Genomic DNA, 20,368 nt, shown 5'->3' on the forward strand with positions numbered 1-20,368 from the left:
CGGCGGGCCGGGCTTCACCTACCAGCGCGTCGACGACGACAACGGCAGCACGGAGATGAAGGACTTCTCGCCGGAGAACAAGATCCCCTGGATGAACAAGCGAGCGCCCGTGGTACGCACCGCGCACTTCTGTGGTCGGTCCCACTGTGGCGTCGAACTTATGTCTCGTCTGTCCGTATGTGATTGGCGCATCAGCAACCGCCACTGGTGGTGAAGATCTGCCTGTGGGTCGTGCAGGTGGGCTTGGCGGTGGCCATCATCGGCCTCTGGATCGCCACCGCCGTCGGCATTGGCGAGAAGGTACGCCGTCGATGGCACCGAGAATTACTCCAGAAGCGAAGTGATGATCGTGCAACTTGTTTTCTTCCTCACCTAACCTTCATCATCCTCTTCTTCTTCTTCATCTTCTTCTTCACACATCAGGACATCAACGACCCGAACGACAGCTACGATTCGACATGCGCCATCGGCACCAAGTTCCAGTAGTCGAGTTCGAGCGCAGCATGTTGTACAGCCCTTCCCCAAAACAAATATTGAACAAACCGTGTTTCATTGATATTACAGCATTGTACGTCTTTTTTAATGTTGCAATGCAACTCAACAACCTTCGTTACTAAGCATTGCCAAATCCATTTTAAGCCCCACTTACCTAAGGTGGCCAAAGACCGCACGAGTGAAGAAACGCAAGGATGCGGGCTTCTTTTTCTTTTCAGAGATGCACAACCGCGAAGGCGGATTCTTGGCCCTTGCGGGCTTGGCCTGCCTCTTTGTGTTGTGCCTGCACCTTCCCCTGGTGTCGGGTACTTTTCCCAACATACACACGCACACTTGTTCTCCCCATTTTGTTTTTTTCTCACCTTCACCTTGGGTGATCTATGCAAGCCGGCAGCTTCACCCTGTGGGGCGAGAGCGACTTCGACTCTTGCAGACTGCTCGTGGGCACTGTAAGTGAGGTCGAGTACGACTACAGGTGGGCGAACCTCTGCACCCATTTTCTTTTTTCTTCCCCTAAAACCTTGCCCTTTGTTGCCCTGTGGCGCTGCCAGGCTGTATTGGACCGTCAACAGCACCGCAGGCACCATCGTCATCGGCCTGGCCGCCAAGGTGAGCCACCCCACTCCCACACGCCCCTCGCGCCCTTCTCTTTACACGTGTGCAGGCCAACAACTCTGGCTCACGCATTCACGCGGCTTCACAGGCTCCTGGGTGGATGGGCTTGGGCCTTTCGTCCAACGGCAATATGAACAGTGGTACGTCCAGTTCCGCGTCCATACACGATGCACCGCACCACACAACTCGCACGACAAACTCACAATACGCAACGCAACGCAGGAGGAACGTCTGATGATGCATCCGACATTTGGGTGGGTTGGGTGGGCGGAGCGGTCGGGGCCTGCGCCGATGGCTGCGTTGCTGACTACACCGCCAGCGCCAGGAGCCAGTGCGTCCGCCCGCTTTTACTACTTGCTCGGGCCGCTCTCTCTTGCAAGTGCACTCACTCACACCGCGCATGTGCGACATGAACCCACCACAGGCCTGTGCTGGACTCCACAGGAAATCTGGAATCCCTTGGGTTTGGCCAGGTACACGCACTTACCCTGTCTCGCCGTTCACACCACCTTGTGTGTGTCGTGTATGTCGTGTGTGTATGTGTCGTGTTTCGTGTGTGTGTGTGTCATGTGTGTCATGGTGTGTCGTGTGTGTGTGTGTGTCGTGTACTCACATCATCATGCTCTGATAGGTGGATGGCTACACGTGGCTCAAGTATCGCCGTTTGCTGGTGAGCACTGACTCAGCCGATCGAGCCATCACACCCGACGAGCCCCAGTGGGTCATCCACGCCCTCGGCCCCGGGGTACGCACGCACCATTTTATTTTTTATATAACCCGCTGCTCATCGTTCCCCCCAATCCATACACGCAGCTTCCGCGGAGCTTCACCAACTTCGCTCCGGAGGGAGGCACCCGGAAGCACATGAACCAGACCAACGCGGCCGATTTGGTCCAGTTTGGCGAGCACCAATGTACGTCCAGGCCTCGTGTGGTGTCTTTAAAGTGTGCGACGCGCGCGCGTGTGAGGTGAGCTCTGTCATCACCATCATCACCTCTACTCGCCCCTTAGGGACATGCGAACCAACCACCCCGGTCGCCAACGCCTCCAACCAGACCAGCACCGGTTCCTACAGGAACCCAGCCGACACCTGGCGGGTCAGCTGGGCGGTTATCGAATCCGGCACCGGTCCTTACCCTTACTCGCCCCCGGCATCGTCATGTCCCTTCTCACCCCCATGTTGTTGTGTGTGTGTGCCATGTGTGTCGTGTCGTGTCGTGTCGTGTCGTGTCATTTCGTAGAGGTGGAGTTCAACATTTCAGCGCGCACGAGCTCGTGGTGGGCTCTCGGCATCAACACGGACGATCTGATGATCGGCGCCGACATCATATGGTGCTCCACCAGGTTGGTTTAGCCCTCTTTGCTTTGTGGATCATCAACATTCGTCGCGAAAAAGACTCGGGCCATGCACCATTAGCTAAACGGCGGCGCACGACACGCGGCGCACCACACACCACATCGGCAGTGGCGGCAATTATGTGGTGGTCGACAGGAAAGCCAATGCGCACGAGACGCCCCCAGCCGACGCGAGCCAAGACGTCGAGTTAGTCTCGGGCGATTGTAAGCTCTCTACATTTTTTTAGTTTTTATCTTTTTTGGTCAAAATTGTCATCATTTTACGTATTATTGATTTATCTATGAATTGACGCAGTCGTGGACGGCTGGTCGACCTGCCGCGTGCGCCGCCCGATCGACACCGGCGACTCGACTCAAGATCACGTCATCCGAAACAGCTCAATGGTGCGCTCGTGTGCAGTGTGCGCGTTAATTACCAATTGGGCGCTCACAAGGCACGCGTGTGGTGACGCCTTGTCCAGAACCTGTTGTGGGCCTACGGCGCGAGCCTGGCCAAGCGTAGCTGTACCGGATTCTGCCAGCACAACTCCGACGCGGTACCGCACGCGCGCACCTTTGCGCTGGACCCCAGACCACTCATTCGTCGCGCGTGTCGTGCGTATTTGAGCGCAGAGAGGACTGGCGTCGGTCAACTTCTTCACGGGATCGGCGACCGAAGTCAAGCAGACTGACGACAGGCGCAAGGCGCACGGCATCCTCATGCTCTTCGCCTGGGGCCTGCTCGCCGTGGCCGGCGCCTTCATCTCCAGGTGAGACGCCTTCACCACCTCTCCCGCCTCTTTCTTTGCCAAAATTCCTTCTCACATCCCACGCACGCGACGCACGCGAAACACACGACACACACCACGCACGACACGCACGACACACACGATGGCAGGTATTGCAAGACGCCACAGGGCAAGTGGGTGCTGTACGGCTACGTGTGGGTGCACCTGCACGGCTTCCTCGGCATCCTCACCTTCGCCATCAACCTAATCGCCTTCGCCCTCATCGTGGACTGGGTCAGCGATAGAGGGATCAGCCACTTCAAAGGAGGTGCGGTGCCGCCGCTGCTCGCTCACAACGCATTCGAGCGACACACACACCCGCTCACGCTCACCATCGCACGCGCGCACCACCGCACCCGCGCACGCCCGCACCCGCGCACCCGCGCATACCACCGACTGACATTGTGCGTGTCGGTGTAGCGCATGAGATCATCGGCATCATCATGTTCATCTGCTCCTTCTTCCTGCCAATCTTTGGTGTCGTGGGCGAGCTGTTCCTCAAGAAATGTACCTACCCCTAAGACACCGTGTCGTGTGTATGGTGTGTCGTGTGTGTGTGGTGTGTGTCGTGTGTGTGTGCTGACGGTCTACATTTGATCGCGACTGCGGAATGGACAGACCACGACCCCAACTGGGTGGGCTACCTGATCGGCACGGCGCACGGGTGGTTCGGCAAGGCGCTCGTGCTGCTGGGCCTGGTCGAGATCTACCTGGGCCTCGCCCTCTACTGCGTGCCCACCTATACAATGGTACTCGGCTGTGCACACGCTCGCTCACAACACGTGCGCTGACCAAACCGCACACACGACACACGCACACACGGCACACACGGCACACACTACACACACATGGTGCGCAGGTGACGTACGGAGTGGCCGTGGGAAGCATGATCGCGCTGTTCCTGGTGCACGAGGTGCTGCGGTGGTTCGCGCCGTGGGGCTCGTGGCTCGGCGGGCCGGGCTTCACCTACCAGCGCGTCGACGACGACAACGGCAGCACGGAGATGAAGGACTTCTCGCCGGAGAACAAGATCCCCTGGATGAACAAGCGAGCGCCTGTGGTACGCACCGACCGCACACGCGCATGTACCGACCGCACACGCACGCACGTATGGGAGGCTGATGACGCGTATGTGGTGGCGTGTGGTGTTTTGGTTCATTAGCAACCGCCGCTGGTGGTGAAGATCTGTTTGTGGCTTCTGCAAGTGGGCTTGGCGGTGGTCATCATCGGCCTCTGGGTCGCCACCGCCGTTGGCATCGGAGACAAGGTACGACGGCGTCGCCGTGGGTCAATCCACCGCGTGTTGTTGTGGGCACCACTTGCTCACAATTTCTTCTTTTCTTCTTTTTCTCTTCACAGGACATCAGCCGCACGGACAGCTTCGAGTCCAGCTGCACCATCGGCACCAAGTTCCAGTAGTGTGGCCCTGACAGGGCTGCTCTGCTCCGCTCCTCTTCCTTTCTCTTCTCTCTTTCTATTTGAAAAGTGTTTGTTTAGGTTTTTTCTTCTGTGGCACAAGCTTGAGAGATTGAGGCGCGTGGGTGGTGTTACATGGGCTGGCTGGCATGGGGTTTTAGGGCCAAACGGATCAGTCGATCGGGCGGCCGGGCGTGATGGGCCGCAGGGCGGCGGGGGACGTGGTGGTGTTGACGGCGGCGAGCGAGGGCAGGGGCGGTACGGGCGGCGGCCCTCCGCCAGCCGGCGCCTTGCCGGGCTGCGGCCGAAGCGGCGCCAGGAAATTGCCGGCGGGCGGGGGCGACGGCGGCGGCGGTCGTGGGCGCGGCCGGCGGTGGTGCAGTGGGGCGAGGCCGTGAGGGCGTCGGGCGATGGCGTCGCGAGCCGCCGGTCGGCCCCGACGGCGAGGTGGGCGACGTGGGCGAGAGCGGGCCTGCAGCTGCGGCCGAGCGCGGGGACACCGGCGGTATGGCGATCGGCTGCACGACGATGCCCGGCTGGGCGAAGCTGGGCCGAAGCGGCGCCACCGACAGCGACGGCGACGGCGAGCCCGCGGTGGTGGACGATGGCGACGACGGCAGCGACGACGACGAGCCCAGGTCGGTTTTTAACTCCGAACCGGCGGCCGCCCCAACGAGTGAGGGCAGGTCGGGCGTCGAGGCCGACTTGGCCTTGTCGCTGATCTGCACAGCGACCGACCGTGGCGAGACGGGCGGCGGAGGCAGGGCCGAGGTGGGTTTGTTGAGGGCGGCGATGGAGATGGCCCGCACCAGCGGCTTCGGGGCCGTCGGCCTCTGCGGTCTCTGGAGCTGCGCCGCCGGGGCCGGGGCCGTCGTCGGGGTTGAGGCCTGCTGAGGCGGTGATGACGTGGCATTGCTGACCACTGCTGCTGCCGTCTGCTGCGGTGCAGGCGGTGATGACGTGGCATTGCTGCCGTTCGCGCGAGGCGAGAGGGGCCGCGCGGCCGGGCGCGCTTCCGCGGCTGACGAGTTGGTGGGCCGCACGGCGTCGGTCTCCCGCGGGGACAACGGTGGCGAGGAGGCCTTGCTGGCGTTCTCTTGTCGCTCCTTGTCGAACGGGTTGCTCGCCGGCGCAGCGGCCCGCTTGATCACCTTGTCAAAGAACATCCCCTCCTTGCTCTCTGTTGAACGTAAGTCACCATGACACACGACACGACACACACGCACGACACGCACGCGCTCGACCGCACACGCGCAAGGTGTGGTCTCCGTACTTCTGAGGGCGCGTCTGCTGCTGTCGCCCTGCTCGCGCTGCTCGCCGACGATGGGTCCGGCCTCCCGCCGTGAATTCTTTCGGTGCGCGTCCTTCACGACGTCCATCAGATGCGCGTTCTGCTCGTTCAACCTGTCACGGCCATCCACCATTCATTCAGCGCCTTCCCAGACCGTGCGTGTGCGATTGTGCGTGTGCGGTGTTTGTGTTTGTGTGTGTGTGTGTGTGTGTGTGTGTGTGTGTGTGTGTGTGTGTGTGTGTGTGTGTGCGGTGGTGCGTTGCTGTACCTTCTGTTCTCCATCTCGAGATCGGCGATGCGGACTTGGAGCTGCTGGACCTGCTGCTTGAGCTTGGCCTCTTCCATGAGCAGCGTCTCAATGGCCTCGGTCGTGTCCCTGTGCTCGGCATTCGCGTTCATTCGCACATGTGAGCAAATTGAATTAATGAATTAATGATTTAATGAATTAATATATAAGAGATAATATAAATAAATATAAAAATAGTACACAAACCACAGTGCGCACCTGGGCTCCACTTTGAGGGAGAGGGTGTAGGCTACGGCTTCGTCCTCCACCTGCGGCAGCTCCTGCAGCATGTCGCGAAGCTCTGGCACGAGCTGGGGAACAGCGATATAGAACAGTGAGTGCGATTGCACCACCGCACACGCGCACACGACGCACACGACACGCGCGACACACAGACGATGTGCGTACGGGATAGGTGTAGGAGGGCGTTTGGTAGAATCGAATCTCGGTGATGACGGCGGCGATCATCTGGCTCTTGTTCCAGTTGATGAGGTCGTCCAGCGTGTTGGGGTTGCCGTCCTCGATGAACGTGAGGTCCGTCAAATACACGCCTGCACCGGCACAGTCGCGGTTAAGGTGGCGGCGGCGCGGTGAGTGGTTAAGGTGGCGGTCAGTGTCAGCGCTGTGGGAGCGCGTACCGAGATAGGGGACGCAGGGAGGCACTGAGCCGTGGAGGGCAGAGCGGTAGAGCTTGTAGGAGGAGTCGTGCGAAGTCAACTCCTCCAGGAACCGCATCGCGCTCTCCCACTCGGCCTCCTTGTTGATCAACTGCGCAGAGAATCGAATCCAGAGCGCATCAGTGTGTGCGGTTGTGTGTGTGTGTGTGTGTGTTGGTGTGTGTTACCTCCCACGACTTCTTCAATCGTGACACGGGAGACGAGTGGAGGCCGGACATGATTTGCATCACGCCGTTGAAGTTGTTGCATTCCGCCAATTTCTGTTCGGACATAAATAACGAAAAAGTGAACTAGATGAGCGCATTGTGTTTCAAGATGGACCGACAGGTGTGATGCGATATCAGGTACCTTGCCGAGAGTGATGAACTTCTTGATCGCGTTGACGCGGTCTGTCAGCTTCACCTTGTTGACCACTTGCGACGTGACCCAAGCGCTCATCTACGGAGCACGCGAACGCAACGTACATCGTTGAGTTACAGCCATTCTAACATCACATAATATATGATTTGAATATTATAATGGATGCACGCACCATGTTGAATCGCTTGATGATGGTCAGGATGTTGGGTGAGGTGATGTGCTTTTGCTTGCTGTTGGACCACGCCTTGTTCAAGCATTCGCTCGGGCGTATCTTTCGCCACAGCTCGTGCTCTGCAGAAGAAAAGAAGAAAAGAAAAGAAGAGAAAAGACTCAGCACAGGCGCAAGCAAGCGGGCGTGGGGGCGACAGGTGCGCGCATACCAAGGAGGCACATCTGCTGGGCGAGGATGCCCACATCATCGATGTCGTCGATGTTCAGCTCCTTCGCATTCGTGGGACTCACCGAAGGCGGCGACAGATCCTGACTCGTTTTCTTCGCTCGGTAGTCGGCCTCCCACGCCTGCAGCGCACACCGGTTATATCTTAATTATGTAGTAAATAAAATAATGAACTGTAAATACCTCAAACGTCTTTCGGAGTTGTTCGGCTGCGGGTTTCATGTACAGCGGCAGAATATCTGTGATGAAAGTCTGACAAACACACAGCGCACAGCGCACAGCACAACACGCAACACGATTCAGCACGATCGGTGCGCGCGGCTGCCGACTGCAGACTAGGTCGAGGGGCAAGTCGTACCTCGAGTTCGTACATGATGTCGCCGGAGCCAGAGTCGCGGCCCTCCTTGCGGAAATCGTACCCGTGCTCCTTCATCCAGTGTTTGAGGACCATCACAACTCTAGGAATGTGTGCGTAGTGTGCGGTGTGTGCATGTGGTGTGTGTAGGGTGAGTGCAATCAACGTATCATTTGGGCGCCAAATGTGTGGCGGAGAGCGTACTTGATGCGGACCAGGTGCAGCTGCTGCTCTCGCTCCTCGTCATTAAGGTAGGGATCGAGCGGCGTGAATTTGCCGATGTACCGATGCAGCAGCTTGCGAAGCAGCTCTTGCGGAGTCATGAACGACCTGTACGTAAGCATGAACGCGTCCCTGAACTTGGCGTCTGTAGTGTTTGTCTTCGTCAGCTGATGTCATGTGTGTGTGTGTGTGTGTGTGTGTGTGTGTGTGTGTGTGTGTGTGAGGACTTGCCTGAGTATTTGGGCGTGGTGAGCCATTCGACGAGCTTGTCGGCGGTTGCGGCCTTGACTCGGGGCACCTCGGTGGGACTGGCGGCGGGCATGTAGCGAATCTCGGCCGAATCCTCCTCCACTGCCCACAGCGCCGGCGTCGCCGATGACGAGGCATCGACGCTGAACGCTGCGCTCCCCAGCGCACTCACGCCCCCACCGCTGCTGCTGTGTCCAACCGACTTTGACCCATCGAAGCCGCGGCTTCTGCCGCTGCCGCCACTGCCGGTGCCCTCGTCCGTCGCCAAGTCCATCATTCGCTCGGTGCCGGGCGATGTCGACAGCGAGAAGTCGAACGAGGACTCACGGTCGACCGTGCGATCCCTGTCGTCGAACGAGCGCTCGCGCTTGGCCCGCATCTTGCGCATGTTGCGGCCGAGCCACCCGGCCGAGCCGCTCTCGCCCGAAAACGAGTCCTTGCGCTCGCGCCCGGCAACGCCGTCGGCCTGCGCCTGGGCAGCGACGAGTCGTTCGAGCTGCCGTGCCTCGTATTCCTCACGAGCTTCGGGCGTGAGCCCCATCAAAAATGATCCCTGCACGCGCATCACCGAATAAGGCGTGTGTGCGTGTTCGGTGGTGCGTGTGCGGTCGTGCGTGTGCGATGGATATACCTTGGGAGTGCGCAGGTCGCCTTCCACCTGGGTGTAGAGGGAAAGCAGATGGGCAACCGCTTGACCGACCTTCTTCGGCGAGGCGCTTGCCGAGTTGTCAAAGGCGCCTTCCACATCCTGCGTGACAGCAGTTGTCGCACGTGCGTGAGTTATCACACACACACACACACACATACACACACGATCACACACACACGTAAGGTTGCGACAGTGGTACCTGGAAGTAGTAGTTGAAACTGCCGTCGAGGAAGTCGGACTGTGACTTGGACAGGATGAACTCCCACTCGAACAGGGTCTGGCCGATCCAGTGCGCTTCTTCTCGCGTGATACCAAAGTTGGTCTTGATCCACTCCACCGCCTCCGAACCTGCAGCACCCAAGCACACCGTGATGGTTAGCTCGCACGGCCGTAAAAAAAGCAAAATTATTATTATAACTAAAATAAATTTCGCGTCCTACTATAAATAAAAAATAAAATTACATAATATAAATGGAGCCCTCAACGACCAAAGAGCGAAGAAAAAGAGCGAAAGCGAGAGATGGGGGGCTCGCCTTTGAACTTCCTGGTCTTTTTGATCTTGTTGAGGAGGTTCTGTTTTTTGATTTTCATCTTGGCCACGGCCAGCCCGCAAGCGGGGTCATGAAGGGCCGACGCCACCATCCGCACCGACGCCACCAGCCCGGGGTCGGCCTGTGGCGTGGTGGTAGTAGGAGTGGCTGACGTCGACGTCGCTAAAGAAGGCGATGAAGATGATGACGTTGAAGATGAAGCCGGTGGCGAGGCCGTAGGAGAGTTGAAGGTCGGAACGAGACCTTCACTCGCCCCCGCACTATAGCTGTACATCTTCCGCCCCTCTATTTTGTTTATGATTCGTAATGGCCCTCCCCCTCTCTTTCAGGTATGAAGGGCTTTGCCGTAACGAACACACTTGGGTTGATGGTGGGGCGGGTATGTTGTGTGGTTGGCTGAGCCACCAACTATCAAAGAATGTCAAGCACGCTCACGACCACCAGCAAGAAGCTTCAAGGTAAGGAGGGAAAGGAGGAAGAAGGAGGAAGAACAGAAGCAGTAGGAAGGAGTAAACACGAGGAGGACAAGGGAGTGAGGTGAAGATATCTGATTGACCAGCCAGCAAGGAGGAAAGCAATACCCACCACTATATTGCAAGGACGAATTAAAATCCCCTGTCAGCCACTGGAGAAGGCACGCCCAAGCGATTGGCCGCACCATCCAGACCACACTGGGATCTTGCATCTTGTCCTGTCACCTTCAAGAAAAGCCAGGGAGGTAAAGTTGGCTCCCATTCTCCCTGCCATAAGGCCACTGGATGCACTTGGGGAGAAAGAGGATAGGGTAGGAGGACCGTGTGCATTCAGAGAATTCACCTTGTGGCCACATCTCAAGGCCTACTGGCCTCCGGGGGGCTCCAAGAGTCAGCTCCCGCAGCGCTCCAGAGTTGGCTGTGATTGTTTGTGGTCGCGGCAGCACTGAGCGATGGCCGCACGGCCAAAAGAGAATGAAACGGGGCAAAATTGAACCACGTGCTTGGGTGTCTCCGGCGCGACGCGTAACGGCTGGAAGAGGACCCAAAAACTACACAACAAGTTCGCTCTTGCGAGCTGCCCCTTGCGCACGAAGACTCAAGCGGAGCCGGGGAGATACAAAGCAGCCCGAAAGAAGGAGAGAAAGGAAAGACACAAATCCATCTCGGGCTTGATCCATCTCTTGAGCCGCAGCCTGATGTGGTAGCCCCCCCCCCAAACCCCCCTTGCAGATGATAAAGCTCTTACGTTGGTGTCTGCAACCCCCCCCCTCTCTTTCTCTTTCTCCTTTCCTTGCGCGTCCATCTCCACTGCGTGCGTAGTCGGTCATGCAGGCGTTGAAGCTCAAAATCAACAAAATAAGGGCTCGCGCATCCTCGCCCCCACCCAGCCCGTACGGCGCCTTCCCCTCTCTTCTCCAAGCCTTCTTTATTCTCCACGTTCTCGGTTTCTTGAACAAGTTGTGTAAGAGTCTTGAGTCAACCTGCGCACTATCCAGGGCGCCGGTGGTCCCCGCGGCAGCACCGAAGGTGCGGCCGAGCAAGTTTGATGGACCGGTGTTCGCTGCGCTGCTGGAAGACCTGAGAAACGAAAACGGAGCAGGCAAGAGCGAAAGCGAAAGCGAAGGCGAGAAAAGAGCGAAGAAGAGCGAAGACGACGGAGCAGGTCTGGAGCGGAGCGGGGAGGACGCGGGCACGGGAGCGGGAGCCGGACGACGCCAGCGCTGGGCGAGGCCTGCTGGGGAGGAGGAGGCGAAGAGAAAAGCGGAGAGAGACGAGAAGAAGACGCGACGGCGAAGCCTAGGCGTGTTCTTGGAGTCGGGCAGGCGCAGCGGCGAGAACGATCTGCGCTCGCTGCTGGCCGGGCTCGGCAGCCCACGCACACCAAAGGCCGACGTATCCAAGGAGAAGGCCAAGTCGCGCAGGAACGAAGAGCGACGAAGAGCGAAGGAAGGCGAAAAAGAACGAGCCAAGGTGGAAAAAGAGAAAGAGAAGACGAAAGCAAAGGACAAGGGCAATAGCAGGGAGAAGGGCAAAGAAAAGGAGACGGAGGAGGCAGCAGCTGCAGAAAGCGAAAGGCCGATCAATCGAACGCGTCGAAGGAGTGCGAGCATGGATCGGCTGGGCTTGTCGCATCGCAGCTCCGTCTCACCCTTGGGCAAGGGCGCCAAGTCGGACAGCGAAGACGATCGGGCCAAGCGGCAGCGGAACATGGCGGGGAACGAGAGCCCGAACGTCATTCGACGGGAGGAGGAGGCGGCGGATGTCATCAAGAAGCCGAAGGGGCTGTCCGCCGACAGTTGGCGCGAGTCGGGCGCCGCGAGCGGCGAGACGGCCAGTCGGCAGGTGTCGCGGAGTCAAAGGAAGAACAGAAACATCAACAGCGACCACGCCGAGGAGCAAGCCTGGGAATGCCTTGATCTCTCCAAGCGGTAACGGCTGTGTTGTGTGTGTGTGTGTGTGTGTGTGTGTGTGTGTGTGTGTGTGTGTGTGTGTGTGTGTGTGTGTGTGTGTGTTTCCTCTGACCTCAAGTGTTTCATTTGATGGATGTCAGGTATCTTGATCACTGGGCTGTGGAGGAGCTGTGCCAAGTGTTGATGACCAACACCCGAATCAAGCGACTCCGTTTGTCGAAGAACAGGATCGGCGATGAGGGCCTGGACCACCTCAGCGCCATGCTGAGCCGCAACACCACGCTCACCACCCTCGACCTGCGATTCAACAACCTGACGTCGGAGGTGTGGACCACCGATTTCATTTCTCTCATTTTCCTCCAACCCAAACGGTGCATTTCCCCTCCATTTCCCTCACTCTCTTTTCGCTTGTTCACAACAACAGGGAGTGGGCCGGCTCTTGTCGAGCATCGAGCGATCGAACGTGACCTTGACCACGCTGCTCGTGAAGGAGAAGGAGGACGAAGAGAGCGAGCAAGAGGGCGTGGCTGCAGTGGGACCCGCCACCGCGTATCGCAAGCGTCTCCAGAGAGTGGTCAAGTCCAACCGCAGCTTTCAGAAGGTGAGTGACTCACTCATTCGCCGTCATCGTCTCTGGGTGCGACTCCTAAACGGTGCCCGGCACAGGTGTTGAGCGGATCTGCGTGCAAGCTCCGGGTATCCCGGCGCGGCCTCTCCGAAGCTCACCTCCTGCTGTTGGCCAAGTGCACCTGGCTCGAGGCAATCATTTTTAAATCCTTTATCATAATTCATTCATTCTGCTGCTGCTTATCGTTATTATTATTGTTATTATTATGCATTACTATTATGATGAGGATTACTGTGATTATTATTGTAAATTCTTTACTAATGTACCTCTCATTTTGCAGGAGCTAGACTACTCGGGCAATGCGCTCGAAACGGTGCCGTCGCAGATCGGTCAGCTGCGGCGATTGTGCGTGCTCAACCTCTCAGAGAATCGGCTGCAATCGCTGCCACCGTCGCTCGTCGATTGCACGTCGCTGGTGCACCTCCACCTGGCGAACAACCTCCTCACCGAGGTCCCGGCATGCGTGATTAACTTGCCCGCACTCAAATCACTGGTACAGTTTCCTTGTGACTCTTTGTGTGCGGTGTGCGTGCATGTGCGGTGTGCGTGTGCGTAGTTGCAGTGATGATACAAGTACCGATGATATAACGCGAAGAATGATTCGCTCAAGAAAAACTTCATCTGAAACACGAAGAGCTTAGCCTTGAGTCGGTTGTGATTGACATGTCTGGAGAGCTGACGGTCTTATGCACGTAATTCTATTGCAGGACGTCTCCAACAACCAAATCGCGTCACTGCCGCGACATGAACTCCTGAGCATGACAGGGCTGCGCTCGTTGCTCGTCACAGGGAACCCCTTCACGCAGGCACGTCCCTAGCTCTCACCAACACTCAACACCCAACACTGCTGACGTGTACGTACACGTGCTAACGACAACTGACCAACCAACGCTAGGAGAGTGCCGTCCCCTCGAACGCTCTTGATTCCAGCGGCTCGAGCCTGCTCCGCTACTTGCGGGAGCAGAGCGCGTTGGCCGACTTCAGCACGCAGGCCGTGTCGACACTCAACCTCATCGTGTTGGGCAACGAACGTACGCGCCCGCACCATTATCCCACTCGCGCACACCACCTGCAAACTCACCAAACGTGTCGCCCCTCCCCAATCTCTTTCTATGCACAGGGTCGGGCAAGACGACGCTCATTCACCACTTGATGGACGTCAACAAGCAGCAGCGGGTCATGCGACATCGGTCGCTGGGCAAGGACCCAGTCGAAGCTCTGCAGACTCTGTCTCCCTTTCTCGATATTCAGGTATCAGCCACTTTTTTGTGTGAACTCTTTCCCGCCCCCTGACTAGCTCACACAACCACGCGCTGTTGGCTGAATGGACTCGGGTGCGGTGTGCAGGATTGGGAAGTGAAGAAGGCAAAGAGCGAAACGGCGGTTCGCTTTCGCGTTTGGGATTTTGTCGACTATGTACGCCCTCCTGCCCGATGGTGCCCCCCCGCTCTATTTAGCCTCAGGTGCTCATCTTGTTCTTGTTTGGTGACTGGCTGGCGTCGCGCAGGACACATACTACCCGGCACACAAGTGTTTCCTGGCCAAGCGGAGCATTATCATTGTTCTCTTCGACCTTTCCCTTCCGTCGCGAGTACGTCGATTCATTGCTTGCATGACCAAGTTGAGTGTTGCAGACGAGGCAAAGTGTTAAAATAACGTGTCACGTCCAGGCTTCACAACTCGAATACTGGCTGCAGTCCATACACGAAAGCAAGGCTGAGGTAAACACGCACACACGCACACACGCACCACCGCACACGCACACGCACACGCACAGCTTACATTCTTATTGTGTGTACGTTTCCAGGGCACTCCGGTGATCATCGTGGGCCGATGGGGCGACGCCCCGGCTGGCACCGGTTACCGGGGCACATCGCAGGCATCGCAGGCTGCAGAAGCGGCACACAAGCTGGTGCCCAAGTTCAAGTCCCGCTTTCCGCACATCGTCACCCATCTCATCACCAGCAGCAAAGGTGCGTAGTTCTGTGTAGTGCATGCGTACGTGTGCGCGTGTGTTCGTGTGTGCGTGTGCGCGCGCGTGGCGTGGCGTGGCGCGTGTCGTGTCTTGCTACAATGGAATGTTAACCACGTTTACCGCCGCATCGCAGGCAAATCAGTAGCCCGGCTGCGGGACAAACTGTTGGAGCTGGCGTTTTCGCTGCCCTTTATTCCCGACTCCATCCCGTCATCGCACGTGCGCCTCCAGCTGAAGATCGAGAAGCAGTCCCGCTTCAAGCCCTTCTTGAGTCTCGATGTACTCTCCCCCCTCTGCACACGACACACACCCGACACACACACACACGCGGAAAGGCTCACTAGCTACGGGCCATTGGTGAACGCGGCAGGAGTTCAAGGGATTGGCGCGGCAGTGCGGCGTCGCCACGGACACCTCGCTGGAAGTGGCCGTACAGTGGTTGAAGGAGATGGGCTCGATCATCTACGTCGGCAACCACCGCGGCAGCGGCTCCAGGTGCGGCAGCAGCCGCTCCAAGAGGCGCGTGGCCCCTGTCGCCGCCGCTGCCGCCAACATCAGCTCACCACCGTCGCAAATCTCGTCGTGGCCCTCGACCTCATCGTCGTCATCATCGTCATCACCCTCCTACTCGTCGTCATCGACCACCACCTCCTACACCACCGACGACCCGTCGGCGCCGGCGCCGGCATCGGCTCGCGCCAGGCGGAGTCCCCTCCCGCGCCTGATATCAGGCGAGGAGGAGACCCGGCTACTCAACGACTTCATCATCGTCTCGCCTAAGTGGGTGCTCGAGGCCATCGGCGCTATCACGTCGGCGCGGCACACCTACCTGTCGTGCCGGGGCGAGGTGACCTTCGCCACGCTCAGCCAAAAGATATGGAGCGCTGCCGCAACGTTTCCGGTCCAGTCGCACTTCCCGCTCGCCCGCGTGCTGCACGAGTACGGCGTGCTACGGCTCATCGACGCCACGACCGACGCCGCGAGCGGGGCCAACACTACTGCGTCTGCGGCGGCGGCAGAGATCGTCGACGGTGGACAGGTGGAGGCGGGTGGGATGAAGGTCGGCCTGACGCTACAGGCTACTACTTCTACCCATGTGGCCCAGCCGATGAGGAATTTGGGCACCCTGGTGGTCAAGTGCTGGTGGATGGAGGAGTTCGAACACGCCAGCGACATTCGACGGTACCGAAGACACTCACCTCCCTACTGTGATTCCGACCTGTGATCGCGCTGACACACCACACACACACACACACACACACACACACACACACACACACACACACACACACACACACACACACACACACACACCATAGAGGCGGAACGATCGTCAGCTTAAAGAAGGCGACCACGGTCAAACGCGTGCTCGAGATTCTGCAACTCGAAAAATACATCCCCGTCCTGCTCGAGCACGTATATGACCCACCACAGACATACACATACACCCGCACTCGCGCGCATTCTCTTCATAACTCGAATTCCATTTCCCCCCTCTGTTGCAGGAGGTCACGTTCAAGTCGTTCATTCTGCTCAACGAAGATGATCTCAAGGACATGGGGATCCCGACCGGCCCGCGCAAGTCGCTGCTGGCCGCGATCGAGGTGGTCAAGAAGCACTCGCCGTTCTCGCTGGCCATTCCTTCGTCGTCGTCGCCGGCGACGACAGCGACGGCGAGCGGGCCTCGTTCGCCCCCGCGCAGCCCATCGCTGTCGACGCCCGAGCGCATACGACTCGAGGACCTCAAGCACCACGTCGACAAGAAACCGTCGAGCCCCCACAGCCCTTCTAAGGTGGCTGACGAGAGCGGCGGCGGCGGTGCACAGGACGTGGGCGCCGCCACGGGGACGGGACCACACGACCGAGTCGACAAAAGGCGACAGCAGCGAGGCAAAGAGCGAATAACGCGAAAGCGAGAGAGCGAAAGCGGCGAGCACTTCACGAAGCGAAGGAGCAACAAGGAGCAGGAGGTAGTGGAGCAGGACGACGCGCACATGCGCCTCGGCTCGGCGGGCGGCAGCCCCGGTCGACGACGCGCCCACTCCTCGCCGATCATGCCCGTCCAGCTGCTAATCGACTCCTCCTCGAACCTCGCCACCCGCTCGCCACCATCGCCGACCACCGCCGCGCGGGGCAAGCGCTTCGGAATTAAAAACGCGCGCAAGTCGCTCGAGCGCCGCCTCCACAACCTCATCTCTCCCGGGCGAGAGAGCGACGGCGACGGCGGAGACCTGGCGCAGCAGCAGCAGCACCCGCTGGGCCGGCACTCGGCGGGCGGCAAGAAGGACCGGTCCGCGCGGAGCAAGAAGGGCGTGCGACTGGCCACATCGGACTCAACCACGCTGCTCTCCCATTCGACGCCGTCCACGGCTCGGCTCAGCTACGCCGCGGCGATGGCCTCGCCGCCGACCTCGCCGACGTCGGCTTCGTCTTCGTCGTCGTCGCCATCATCATCGTCGCCTTCTATGCCTCCGCTCTCACTTTCGCTCTATCCGAAAACGGCCCAGGGGCTGTTTTCGTCAATGTCTGTGCCGACCACGCCCACGAGCAGCTTGCCCAAGTCGCGCGCCACCGCATCGTCGCCCTCGCTCGCACAGTACTCGTTCGCCTTGTCGCCCTTCCCGTCGCCGCTGGCGTCGCCCCTCACGTCGACCTCGCCGCGCGTGTCGCCCACCTCCTCGCCGCGCTCTTCGTCGATGTCGTCGTCGCCCGCCTCGTCTCCCTACGCTTCGCCGCGGTTCGACCCGGAGACGCCCAGCAGCGTCGGCGGGCCGACCGTGCAGTTTGCCGTGGGCACTGCGGTGCCCCAGCTGCCGCCGCTGCACTACTCCGCCATCAGCCCCTCGCCCTCGCCCTCCACCTCCGCTACCACACCAGCGATCCCTTCCTGCTCTTCGTCTTTCTCTTCGGCATCGGCGGCCGTGACGTCAGCGGCGTCATCGTCGTCGACGTCGTCGCCTTCGATTCCGGGCCTTCACCTTCAGCTCTCGTCACCTTCTTCGGCCAACGTAGGCGCCTCGTCGCCGCTGTCGCCCGGCTCCTACAGTCTCATTCTCAGGGTGCAGAAAGAAGACAAGGACAAGGACGGTAGCGCCGCCGGCAACGGCTGCAACGGCAACGGGAGCAGCATCGGCGGCGGCGGCGCTAGCAGCAGCAAGGCCGAGGCTCGGAGCGAGCTCAAGCGCGCGTCCACCCGCCTGCCGGTCCCCTCCACGGTACGCCCCGCCCGTCTTGTCTGGGCCTGTTGAGACGGCATTGGCTGATCTCTGTGGTTGTGCAGCCGAGAGCCCACGGCACGGTGACGCCTCGCGCTTCGGTGGGAACGCCGACCCAGCGTCAGCCTTCGCCACGGGTTCGCTCATCCGCTTCGTTCTTATTTCTGTTGTTGCTGCTGCTGCTGCTGTTGGCTGGTGTGCAAGTGGTTGATGTCCTCCCTTCACTCTTTCTCTCTCTATCTGGTAGCCGTCGTTGAGTTCGGTGGTGAGTGAGGCCAAGGACAGAATGGACGAACCTTCGAAGACGCTCAGTTTCGACAACTTTGACATCGTCGACAGCGGCATGCAGTTCCAAACGGTACGTTGTCCCCCCCCCGAAAGGCTCCCTCGCGCTTACGCGGTTCCCTGTGCTGTGCTAACCACCCTTGGCCGTTTTACTACTACTGCAGAGAACGACTAAAGAGCGATGGGAGATCGAGCCCTCCGAGTTGGAGTTCATTCGTGAGATCGGCCAGGGCGCCTTTGGCGTCGTGTGGCTCGTACGTGCAATCCCCATTCCTCAAATGACTGCGCTGCGTGTGTGCGGTTGTTGTGCGTGTGCCTTGGGCAACAAACGTGGTAACGACAACGTCACGTTGCAGGCCAAGTGGCGCAACAGCGAGGTGGTGGTCAAGAAGCTCTTCTCCGACCAACGGCTCTCACCCAAACAGCTCAAGGAGTTCAAGGGCGAGGTACGACAGCTTCACCCCTTGCATTCCGAGACATTCTTTTGCTGCGGCAATTTGCCCGTTATTGACTCTGCACCCAATTCACCCTCTTCAGGCCAACATCATGCTGCGCCTGCGCCCCCACAAGAACATTGTGCAGCTCATGGGCGTGTGCCTCCACCCGGTATGCGCGCAGCTCGCATTCCTCATCGTTCACCCGCGTGGCTGGCATTGCTGACATTCCATTGGGGCTACAGGACAACCTGAGCCTGGTGGTGGAATACGTGCCGCTGGGCGACCTCTGCTCGCTGCTGCGCCGGGAGCCGCTCTCGCTCTCAGTCAAGATCCAGCTCCTCATGGGCACCGCGGCCGCGCTGTGCCACCTTCACCAGGAGAACGTGGTCCACCGCGACCTCGCCGCCCGCAATCTGCTGGTGACGCTGGCCAACGGCAACTACGAGGTCAAGGTGACCGACTTCGGGCTGTCGCGCAAGTCCAAGGGCACCTACGAGTCCTCGACCGGCTTCGGGCCGCTCAAGTGGATGGCGCCCGAGTCGATCCACCCCAAGACCAAGCTCTTCTCCAAGGCCAGCGACGTCTGGGCCTTTGGCGTCGTCATCTGGGTACCCTACTCTACACCTCCGCGCAGCAATGCGAGGAATGTAACCTTGGTGAGCGCCTTTCTCAACCGTTCGCTTCGCTGGCGCTGCACAGGAGATACTCATGGACGGCGAGGAACCCTTTGCAGACATGGAGTCCATCGACGCCGGAATGGTGCGTGTTGCGTTTGTTTTTTTTTGTGGCACACGTGTTTGCGCCATGTGTCGTGCGTACTGTGCGTCGTGTGTCGTGTGGTGTCGTGTGGTGCCGTGTTGTGTTGCGTGAGTTGGCTAACCCGGTGAGGAACGACAGGCGATATTGATGGGTGAACGCCTGGCGATTCGGGAGGAGTGGCCACCGGAGCTGCAGTCGCTGATGCACGAATGCTGGGCGGTGGTGCTGAGCGAGCGCCCGGCCTTCGAGGACATCTACAAGCGTCTCGAGACCGCGCTGCTGCGTCACCACGAGGAGGTCTCCGCCGGCAACACCGCCTCGCCCGTCACCAGCGTCTGCCCTACGACAACTACCCTGGCCTCTTCGTCCTCCGCCTTGTCCTCCACACCGACTACGGACAGCGAGAAACGACAGCGCCCTCCTTCCCCTTGATGCTTGATGGCGCCCCCCCCCCGCTTATATAAAGTGGTGCCCCGTTTTGGGTCCGGCTCGCCGGAATGAGAGACAGCGGGTACCAAGCAGGGAGTCGCTGAGTTTCTGTAAGCCTCTTCAAGGCTACATTTTAACAGGCAAAGCAGAGTGGCGCAGTGGAAGCGTGGTGGGCCCATAACCCACAGGTCGATGGATCGAAACCATCCTCTGCTAACGTACTTTTTTTCCACTACCTTGTTTAGCGACTTAGCACCTCAAAGAATTTCAAATATTACGCTGGTGGCGGTTGCTGCGCGAGACGAATCAGGAAATCCTTTCATCAGGAGGAAAGGAAAGCAGATACCAACAGTAGCACTTACTCAGTGGTGCTTCTTCTGCGGCTGATTGAAAGGTATGGTCCATGTGCGAATAGGAACAGGATTTTCCCATTTACCGCAGCCATTTAGCCCCCCCCCCATATTAATCTACGACTGTTTCTTCTTTCACGCGCACTTTCCCCTCAACTCCTCTTCATCTCCTTGCTGCTCTCCATCAACGATTGATCTGAAACCCTGTCCAACTCCAA

General features: G+C 59.0%; 4 protein-coding genes across 4 annotated transcripts; 3 read left to right on the forward strand and 1 right to left on the reverse strand.

Moving 5' to 3' along the window:
• Nucleotides 1-55: 55 nt before the first annotated feature.
• Nucleotides 56-486, forward strand: ACA1_007720 (uncharacterized protein; the record flags this gene model as incomplete). Its single annotated transcript, XM_004347666.1, has 3 exons — nt 56-112; nt 196-300; nt 424-486. The coding sequence occupies 3 exons, from the start codon at nt 56-58 to the stop codon at nt 484-486; spliced, it is 225 nt and encodes a 74-aa protein (XP_004347716.1).
• Nucleotides 487-715: 229 nt separating this feature from the next.
• On the forward strand, nt 716-4,652 carry ACA1_007730 (DOMON domain containing protein; the record flags this gene model as incomplete). The annotated part of the gene is made up of 20 exons (XM_004347667.1): nt 716-800; nt 883-970; nt 1,047-1,104; nt 1,160-1,250; nt 1,333-1,441; nt 1,535-1,583; nt 1,742-1,855; nt 1,924-2,023; nt 2,122-2,238; nt 2,352-2,442; nt 2,603-2,670; nt 2,762-2,850; nt 2,928-3,002; nt 3,079-3,215; nt 3,344-3,501; nt 3,654-3,740; nt 3,852-3,982; nt 4,093-4,293; nt 4,396-4,500; nt 4,593-4,652. 20 exons carry the CDS (start codon nt 716-718, stop codon nt 4,650-4,652), a joined length of 2,013 nt encoding a protein of 670 aa, XP_004347717.1.
• Nucleotides 4,653-4,821: 169 nt separating this feature from the next.
• Nucleotides 4,822-10,421, reverse strand: ACA1_007740 (RasGEF domain containing protein; the record flags this gene model as incomplete). The annotated part of the gene is made up of 19 exons (XM_004347668.1): nt 4,822-5,127; nt 5,150-5,829; nt 5,923-6,053; nt 6,209-6,316; nt 6,446-6,537; nt 6,635-6,777; nt 6,865-6,994; nt 7,071-7,163; nt 7,252-7,341; nt 7,436-7,554; nt 7,644-7,782; nt 7,844-7,912; nt 8,019-8,118; nt 8,220-8,345; nt 8,465-8,958; nt 9,118-9,234; nt 9,335-9,483; nt 9,784-9,929; nt 10,345-10,421. The coding sequence occupies 19 exons, from the start codon at nt 10,419-10,421 to the stop codon at nt 4,822-4,824; spliced, it is 3,309 nt and encodes a 1,102-aa protein (XP_004347718.1).
• A 566-nt stretch (nt 10,422-10,987) lies between these two features.
• ACA1_007750 (protein kinase domain containing protein) lies at nt 10,988-19,803 on the forward strand (the record flags this gene model as incomplete). Its single annotated transcript, XM_004347669.1, is given in 26 exon segments — nt 10,988-11,052; nt 11,158-12,090; nt 12,213-12,396; nt 12,497-12,673; nt 12,739-12,768; nt 12,981-13,151; nt 13,408-13,475; nt 13,631-13,731; nt 13,821-13,951; nt 14,048-14,116; nt 14,208-14,291; nt 14,371-14,421; nt 14,508-14,673; nt 14,809-14,954; nt 15,046-15,170; nt 15,183-15,857; nt 16,013-16,091; nt 16,181-17,890; nt 17,956-18,027; nt 18,138-18,248; nt 18,340-18,429; nt 18,532-18,621; nt 18,713-18,781; nt 18,855-19,220; nt 19,312-19,371; nt 19,510-19,803. 26 exon segments carry the CDS (start codon nt 10,988-10,990, stop codon nt 19,801-19,803), a joined length of 6,117 nt encoding a protein of 2,038 aa, XP_004347719.1.
• Nucleotides 19,804-20,368: the final 565 nt, after the last annotated feature.

This window comes from Acanthamoeba castellanii, assembly GCF_000313135.1.
Source record: "Acanthamoeba castellanii str. Neff unplaced genomic scaffold scf7180000083166, whole genome shotgun sequence".
Taxonomy (NCBI): domain Eukaryota; phylum Discosea; order Longamoebia; family Acanthamoebidae; genus Acanthamoeba; species Acanthamoeba castellanii.